This window comes from Gymnoscopelus microlampas (assembly GCF_963454915.1).
Source record: "Gymnoscopelus microlampas genome assembly, chromosome: 15".
In the NCBI taxonomy this organism is placed as follows: domain Eukaryota; kingdom Metazoa; phylum Chordata; class Actinopteri; order Myctophiformes; family Myctophidae; genus Gymnoscopelus; species Gymnoscopelus microlampas.
The window spans coordinates 11,177,167-11,186,674 of NC_139952.1; the positions used below are offsets into that span (position 1 = coordinate 11,177,167).

Consider the following 9,508-nt stretch of genomic DNA (forward strand, 5'->3'; position numbering starts at 1 on the left):
TCTGGGACAGTTCCGGTGGGGAGGCAAGACCACTCAGCCTGTGTCTCTGGGAAGGTCATGTATATACATGGAGGATGGAGGGTTGATACTGGATCCACTAATGACATCTACAGGTTGGACACCACCACAATGCTCTGGTCTTTAATTAACCCAGAGGCTCTACCACCTGCTTCATCATGTCACTCTGCCACCATCATCGGGAAAAAGATGTTTGTATTTGGGCGCTGTGGGTACAGAGACGTAACCAGCGTCAGAGTGTTTGACACAGAGACCAACTGCTGGCTGAGCACGCCTTCTGCACAGCCTCCCCCAGAAGGACTCAGGTATCATGCTGCCTTTGCCTACAATCGAGAGCTGTACATATTTGGCGGCACCGAGTACTGGAATTTCGAGTACTGGACCTTCAAGGATCTGTGGAAATTAAACACCGAGACCTTCGCCTGGAGGAAGGTCGAGCTCAAGCCTTTTACGTTGATGTATGGTCAGTGCTGTTGCATGGTGGGAAATCGTATCCTCCTCTTGGGAGGATGGAGCCCACCCGATGACCTCTATATCTTAGACTTAAGTCCTAGTCTGAAGACATTATGCAAGCTGGCAGTTATTCAGTACGGTCTGGAGCTGTCGGAACTCCCACACAACATCAGGTGGGAACTGGAAGCCATGCATGACTAACAACAGCAATGGAGAAAAAAAACTGTCCACTAAAAGGCAGTGGTGGAAAAAGTAGGCCTACTCAAATGTTTTACTTAAGTAAAAGTATAAATACTGCAATGTAGAAATACTCTGCTACAAGTAAAAGTCCGGAATTATGAATTTACTTGAGTACAAAAGTATTGATATCAAAATGTACTTAACACATTCCCTGCCATTGACGGAGATCTCCGTCATTTCAAATCCACCCGTTGACCGCCATTGACGGAGATCTCCGTCTTTTTCAACAAAAGAAAAGAGGGCGCTCAAACGCAAGTTAGGAATGATCCTAGGACGCGAAAGAAGAAATGGACAGATGTGACATCCTCCCACAGAATGACACTCCCGTCCGCTCCTTTATCTGTTTTAGAAGAAAAGACCCCTTTCTCTTTTTGCCAGACCCAAGGGGTCGGGCTTACATGAGGCTTTGTATCTGTTTTCTCCATACATGGGCATGGTCACTTTGTCCCCCGGCCCCAGCCAAAAAAAGTCTGTCCCCCTTTCGTCATAGAAGAGACATAGAAGGGACACACGTCATGCGAAGCCCGGCCATTCAGATTTCAACCACTAGGGGTCTGGCAGTACCAGGTCCCCTGGATCCCTTGTTTTCTATTTTTTGGGTGAAAACGGCTGTTGTACAACTGCCGACCGGGAGAAAATCGACGATCGCGGTTCCAATTTTTTTTTCTCTGGAGAGATCAGACCCTCCATTAAAAAACCCTGCTACATAATGAATTAATTAATACCTGGCAGGGAATGCGTTCATTTAGTCGTTATGCCAATTGATTCCTCCCCACACACATTTCTGTGTGTTATCACCGATGTTGTATCCTACTGACGCAGTGAGGAGACCCCACCGGGAGGACGTATACTAGAGACTTCGTCCTACTCCTCCCGCTCAACACTCCTTGCTGACAGGTGCCGCCCCAGCCCGTAGGAGTATATGCAGTGACAATTATCACCCTCCCCACCCGGCTTCCCTCTCCCCCAAAAACGGGCCAATTGTGTTTGTATAAACCAGTGGTTTTCAACCTTTCTCATATCAAGGTCCATTATTTATTCGTCATTTGAGCCACGGAACCACCGTTTGATGAGATTTAGCCTCTCAGACCCGCAATGTTTTGTTATCGTTGGATACGATTTTGTCCACAATTCCATGCTGTATTGATGTTGGTACCATGGGAGAGATAACAGGCAAATGCTGACCAAAATAACAATTCTTTAATTAAGTAATGCAGATGTTTAACAATAATTTAACTCTCAAGAGTTAAAGATCTAATAAGGGTCCATTTGGTTACCAACTCTCCATCATTTAACCGGGGACCACCTGGAACCCCCTCAAGGACCACTGGTGGTCCCCGGACGACTGGTTGAGAACCTCTGGTATAGACGTTTAGACATATAGACGCTTGACAAAGCCGCTGTGGAATTTTTTGAAAATAGCCAAACTAGCTATCTTCTATGAGCTTGTATATCTGCTATTTTTGAATAGCCAAAGACCTCTAAAATGACACAAATGCGTTCCCGGTCTTGGGTCAAATTAACATACCCCTGTGTACATAGCATAGGGTTACAAAGTGTACTTATACAAGTACACACACACACATTTTATCATCCTGCGTGTAGCTCATCTGTGTCTCGGCTCCAGCTGGTCCACAGTGCTGCTGCCAGACTCCAACCAGGCCGCTCTAGGCTGAGTGATTACCTATCGAATGTGGAATTGATTTTTAAAATCCTTTTAATCACCTATAAAGCACTATACGCGGTCTGGCCCTGCTTTATCCCATTGAATCCAAGAAAGCACGCATCTACAAAATGTCAGGTTTCTGAAAACCTGTGTGTTTCCATATCAGTGGTTCTCCAACTTTTCATGTCAAGGACCCCCAAAATGATGTGTATTTGGCCTGCGAGTTACAAATGTTCACTTTAAATATATGTTCATAGATTTGTGGGAATGTTTTTTTTATGCTTATTCTTTTTGTAATGTTTTGCTCATCTTACAGCACCTTGTACATCTTAAGTTCATAAATGAAGTTTACCTAGCACCTACTTACAGTACACACACCCACACACACACACACACACACACACACACACACACACACACACACACACACACACACACACACACACACACACACACACACACACACACACACACACACACACACACACACACACACACACACACACACACACAGGTGACTCATTCTGTGTCCCCTCCCAGTCAATCAGGTAAAGTGTGGGTCAATGTCTGCTCAGGATCAATGAGCTGTTGGTGTGTCGCTTGACCGCGCGCTCGCGCACACACACACACACACACACACACACACACACACACACACACACACACACACACACACACACACACACACACACACACACACACACACACACACACACACACACACACACACACACAGCGGCAGGCACTTAAACATGTTCACATACTATAGACACACCAGGAGACAGCAACAGTCTGTTAAATGTGTTTATATTCTATAGACGCACACGCATGCATACACACACACACACACACACACACACAAGATCAAAATGTATGTTTCATGTACTAGTAAGAGGCATGAACAGCTGTTATCTTTTCGAACACCTCAGCTCGGGTGCACACACACACACACACACACACACACACACACACACACACACACACACACACACACACACACTCAAGATAAGACAAAATCAATACAAACTAAATCAGGATCAATATATACACAACTCTCTCTCTCTAAAGCACACACACACACGCACGCACACACACACACACACACACACACACACACACACACACACACACACACACACACACACACACACACACACACACTAAGGAGAGCTAAGGAGTCCTTGTATTGGACTGAAAAACGTTGACGAACCCCCACATACAGAGCATAATGTATAAAAAGCTGCTTGTGGTAACAGTGTGTGGTCCATGTCCTGCAGGCCACAGCTCCAGTGTCCATCCCGTCCAGCAACACGGACTCGGCAGGCAGCTTCACTCCCACCAACGGAAACACCTTCAGCATCTCATGGCAGTCCCCACCTGTCACCTTCACCGGGAACTCTGTGAGGAACACACACACACACGCACGCATGCATGCACACATCACATGTACGCACACAGAGACATACTGTATACACGCAGGCATGCATGCGCAAACATTTCACACACACTCTCTCTCTCTCACACACACAAAGTCACCCATGCATGCACGCACACACGCGATTGACAAAAGTAGCAGATCTACAGTACAAGCTTGCGCCGCGTTTCGAGCTTGTATAGATCTGCTACTTTTGATGCCGTTGTGTGTGCTGTAGAATGGTCAAGTAGGGCGTTGATTTACAAACAAACAAAAAACTGTTTTATTGTGGAGACAGCGACGAGATGCAAAGAGGGTTGCTGCTAACAAGGCATGGGTTTGCTGAGTTGTGTGTTGTTTGAACTGGTTCCTCAGGTTTCTCCCAGTAAGAGCCAGGGCTTCGGTGAGCAGCGAGCCCAGACCATCGCCGTGCTGTCCTCTCCTCCCAGAGCTACCAGCGCTCTCAGGTACCGTAACATCAAACTGAACATGAGGCGCTCGAGTGCCGCAGTGGTAAAGTAGCTGGCGAGGAATCAATTGGCATGACTAAATTGTGGAGGAAAAAATCACACCCTGTGTGAAGGAAGCGGTGCCTTTGGGGCGGGCCTTAACACATTTCAGTTCGTCCCTATTGGTGGTGTGAGTCCACTTAACAAATTTGTACTTGGTAGCATGCTGCAAACTGGAATGATGGCTGTTTAAAGCCCAGCCAATGGGCAGACAGAGGGGGCGGGACTTAAGTAATGACAGTTAGTCCCTATTGCTGGCTTTAGTCCATGTACAAAATTTGTACTCCATAGCATGCTGCGAACTTGAGTTATGGCTGTTTGAAGGCCAGCCAATGGGAAGACAGAGGGGGCGGGGCTTCAGCAATTCATGCTGGTCCCTATTGGTGGTCTAAGTCCACATACCAAATGTGGACTTGGTGGCATGCTGCAAACTGGAGTTATAGCTGTTTAAAATCCCGTGCTCATCCCGTGCTCATACGGGCGCTGGGGGTCCCTGGACCCCTCTTTGATAACTTCATCAATTCATGCTCGTGCCTATTGGTGGTGTAAGTCCACATACCAAATGTGGACTTGGTGGCATGCTGCAAACTGGAGTTATAGCTGTTTAAAATCCCGTGCTCATCCCGTGCTCATACGGGCGCTGGGGGTCCCTGGACCCCTCTTTGATAACGTCATCAATTCATGCTCGTCCCTATTGGTGGTCTAAGTCCACAAACCAAATTTGGACTTGGTGGCATGCTGCAAACTGAAGTTATAGCTGTTTGCTTCTTTGCCGTGCTCATCCCGTGCTCACACAAACGGACGGACATACGGACGGACACGCAGACAAAGTCAAACGTAGAGCGGTTGGCGCCGCTAAAAATAGGTAAAGATTCCATGAATGCTATACTGTGCATTAATACCTCATGCACAGTGGCTAGGCTACGCATTATAACAACTAAACTGGGAGCACTTAGAGTGTTTTATTTAGACTGTATTCCACACGCATCTAATTAGCCGTCATGCAAAGGCAACTTCATTTACAGGCACCTTTCATACGCCTGGGAAACTCCAAGTGCTTTACAGGATAAAAGCAAAAAAAATATTAAATCAAAATGGATTCAAGGAAAAGAAAATTAAAGATAGAATCAAATAGAAATATTCCCACCTTTGATGCAAGAAATGATAAAAAAAAAAGTAAAAATTTAGCACAGGCAAGACCTTAGCTGTTCGTTGCTGTTCTGATGTGACCAAAATAAAAAAAGACCATCTTCAGGATTGACACTTTAAGTGACGGCCGGTGGCGACGGCAATAGCATATTTGTGACATTTCTTTACTTAAACCTGACTTGATTGATTCTGGTTCGTCCGTCTGTCTATGTCTCTCTCCCTCTCCGCAGCCGGAAGGTGCGTGGCGAGGGGAAGAAGTGTCGGAAGGTGTACGGGATGGAGAACCGCGACATGTGGTGCACGGCCTGCCGCTGGAAGAAAGCCTGCCAGAGATTCACCGACTGAGACGCCCACCCGCCCGCTCGTCACCAAGAGGAATACAAGGGGAGGGGGGGACCGCTCATTCTGCTCAGCTCAACACGATCACTACCCCCCCCCCCCCCCCCCCCCAACTCAACCCCCCACACACACACACATCCCACGACCCTGACCCTGTTAACTCCCATGAACATGGGGTTCAGGGATCACCAGGACCCTTACCGGATTTGTAACTCCGAGCGTGTGCAAATGGAAGCAAACGGACCTCTTACGGGGTCCATTTGCACATTCTCGGAGGATGCACCATTCATCTCCAGGCAGTGTAGGATGAACAAAAATGGTGGCGGCGGCGGCTGGCTGGCTGGGCCCCATCTTCTTGCATTCCCACGTCACCCCTCCATGTTTTGTTCCTCTGGGGAATCCCCAGTGGAGCTAAAGACGGTGCGAACCCGCAGTGACACACACAGAACTTTCTGTCGTTTTTCTATGTTGGGTTATGTGTTTATACGTCTTTCTATGTTTTGTAAGAACGTTTTTTTTTCTCCCACGGAACGTCAAGTCAAAAATTAAAAAAGTGGACCAGAAGAAGTACCATTTTCTTTCCAAAATGGGAAAAACTAACTTGTTTTAATCTAAGAGAAGAATGACCTTTTTTCAGTTTCTTTCTTTTTTAATTCTAGAAACAACATACAAACAAATTTGGGGGAAGGACCAAAGGAATTCTTCCCTTTGGTCTCTTCATCTCTCGTTTTATCTGGAACATTTTTTTCTTTCCTATTGCCAACCAAGTGATCAACTATCCTGACCTTCTGTACTTTTCCTCTCCATCCATGGAGTTCTATGACAAAGTTGAAAGGGTGGAAGAAGAGAGAGACATCCATATGAAATCATCAATGCAAAAAAATACACAACCCAAGAACCAGATAAGATGAGCTGTTTTCTAATCCCACTTTTCTATCCTGTCAGTTGTTTTTTTATCAGGGATGTGATTCTAAATAAAGTAAAGACCCAGCAGCTAAAGCTATGGTTGAGCATGGCAGCATTTTCAACAGCTGGTCTTTCATAACACGTCATAACTTTCCAACCAAAAAAAGTCTTGTTTTTTGCTTTTTTTGTAAGGTGCCATGTCGACTGTTGATATACTTTTTTCTTGGCATTCGAAAAGGACTCTTGTTTGCCTACCAACTGTCAAGTAAGAGTGTGTGTGTGTGTGTGTGTGTGTGTGTGTGTGTGTGTGTGTGTGTGTGTGTGCGCGAGTGATAAAGGTGAGCATCTCGGGCGCAGGAGACACGGAGCTAAGCGGTTTGGGCCGGGCCGTAAAATCGCCGGCAGCATACAGAGACAGACACCGATCGATCAATCGATCGTCCCGCTCTTCAGCCAACGTTGACACTTACCTGACTAAACAAACTCACTTTGTATTTACCCCATCGGTCCATCCTATGGGCCAGCTAACATGGGATATGGGGGTTGGTTCCAAACCAAAATTGAGGCACTTGTTAACGCCCTGTGGCCACCACCACGGCAACCGTTACCCCTTTTTTCTAAATCAGTCCTCGGCCACTCCTCCTTCGCCTCCACCGCCCCTAAGGGAGGGTTCGAGCGGTGTGGCAGGGTGGTGGAGGGGCAAGGTAGATGGGGATGAACCAATCGGCTTGCTCCTCCGTCACTCGAAGGGCGCCGCATGTTTTGGCGCGCAAGATCAAAGCAAAGCTTCCACTCTTGACTTTTGCAACAGGCCTCCTGATAGGCTAACGGACGTGTTACTGACATGGGTGGGATTTGTAAAGGTGGGGTGGGTTTTACTATTTGGACCTATCTGTGATGACCATTCTTGACCACTAGGTTTGCTGATGTTCAGTGAAGATTCACTTGCTCTTGACCCCTGGGGGTCGCTGTTCAGCTATGTACAGAACATTATACCAAGACGGTTTGCGTATTGAAGTTGAAAAAGAGCATCATCTCTGTCATTGGTGCATGCACCCCGGACCCTTTTGCCTGGTTTATGCTAGCTTGCTCGCGCTCCGACAATTAGCCGAACTACACGCTAAAACTGAGCTTTTGGTTCGGCTACTGTCGGTGCACGATGCCAGCGCACAACTAAGCATAAGGGTACGGTCACATATACACGTCAGACGGGCCAGCCTCGCATTCACTTCCATTCCAAGCGAGCAAAGGGGTAGAAGTTCCGTTCCACACCTGTGGCTTGCGACGCGTCTGAAGTTGGAGTTCGACATTGTTGAACTTTGACCGGGCGTTTAGCCCATAGGAGAGAAGTTGAACCCGATTTTGGCAGCTATTTTGGTTGAAGTTTCATTTCAGTGAGCCAACCATTCCAATGTCAGACAAACGAACTACAAACCGGGAAACAAAACGGCACTTCCCACAAGACAACATGGGTTACTGACACATTCTGACGCCTCGGCATGTGTTGTCTATACAACACTTCTGACGTGTATACGTGACCGTGCCTTCTGTCAGGCTTATGTTTTTTTTTTTGTCATTTCTGGCACGCTTCCACGACGCTTCTCAGTACATGGCGTGCACAGAACCAACACCAGCCGATAAACTCACTCCAGCTTAGTGGTGGAAGAAGTACTCAAAAAGTTTTACTTAAGTAGCAATACTACAAGTACAAGTTACGTAAGTGAAAGACCTGTATTCAAAATTCTTACTAGAGTAAAAGTACAAAAGTAGTGGCATCAAAATATGCTTAAAGTACCGAAGTAAAAGTACTCGAATCTTTCGAAATGTGTTACTTTTTGAAACATGGCAGATCTACAAGCTACATCAGCTATTTTCAACTAGCTGAAGTATAAAATGGTGCTTAATTGGTTAATCTATGTTTTGTAATCAAAATCTGCAAAGTAACTGAAGTTTTCCAGTAATTGTCGTGGAGTTAAAAGTGCAGTATTTGCCTCTGAGATGTAGCGGAGTAGAAGTATAAAGTATCAACAAAAAAATTCAATACTCTTAATTACAGAACTTGAGTAAATGTTCCTAGTTACTTTCCACCACTGCTGAACCACTTAAACCCTATACAGTTGACCCACAGGCCACAGGGCTCTGTACTAGTGTATTTTCTGTTGTCTGTTAACCCCGAGAACGCATCTGTGTCATTTTAAGATTTCTTTGGCTATTCAAAAAATAGCAGATATAGATCTGCAATTTTTTTTGAAAAATCGTGAAAATGTGTGCAGATCTTTGAATATCTATTTTTCCATAGCGAACATTTTTAACTCTGTTACAACTTCTGGTGGTCCCTGGAACAAAATATTTTGAGATGGGGGGTCCGCGGCCAAAATTCATATAACTTGTGGGGGTCCTTGACATGAAAAAGTTAGAAAGCCACTGATTATAGCAACATCATTTTATTTTTATTTTTTCAAAAAACTTTTCACGATTTTTCAAAAAATAGAAGATCTACAAGCTCATAGCGCGGCACTCTGTGCCACGCTATGAGCTTGTATATCTGCTATTTTTGAATAGCCCAAAGAAATCTTAAAATGACACAGATGTGTTCTCGGTCTTAAAGGGTTAACTGTGGGGAAAGCTTTTGCCGAAAATAGTCTATTTTGGCTATTTTTCCTGCGAAAGCCTTCCCCACAATACGGAGGTTGGGGTTCAAGTGGTGAAGCTAGCCACCTCAGCATCACTACCATGGCACCTGAAACTCACAGCTTTTTATTGCGTTCATGTATCTTTGCTCCACCGTTGGTATTTGTTATATCTGTCTTTCTC

The 9,508-nt window shown here is 45.7% G+C and overlaps 1 protein-coding gene across 2 annotated transcripts in view; it reads left to right on the forward strand.

The window, feature by feature from the left end:
• Nucleotides 1–9,119, forward strand: part of znf704 (zinc finger protein 704) — a 99,323-nt gene extending 90,204 nt beyond the window's left edge. For both annotated transcript variants that reach the window (XM_084081345.1, XM_084081346.1), the window contains exons 7-9: nt 3,655–3,777; nt 4,167–4,258; nt 5,680–9,119. In XM_084081345.1, coding sequence (XP_083937471.1) covers nt 3,655–3,777; nt 4,167–4,258; nt 5,680–5,794 — 330 coding nt within the window. In that variant the 3' untranslated portion in view covers nt 5,795–9,119. The remainder of the gene's footprint in view (nt 1–3,654; nt 3,778–4,166; nt 4,259–5,679) is intronic.
• Nucleotides 9,120–9,508: the final 389 nt, after the last annotated feature.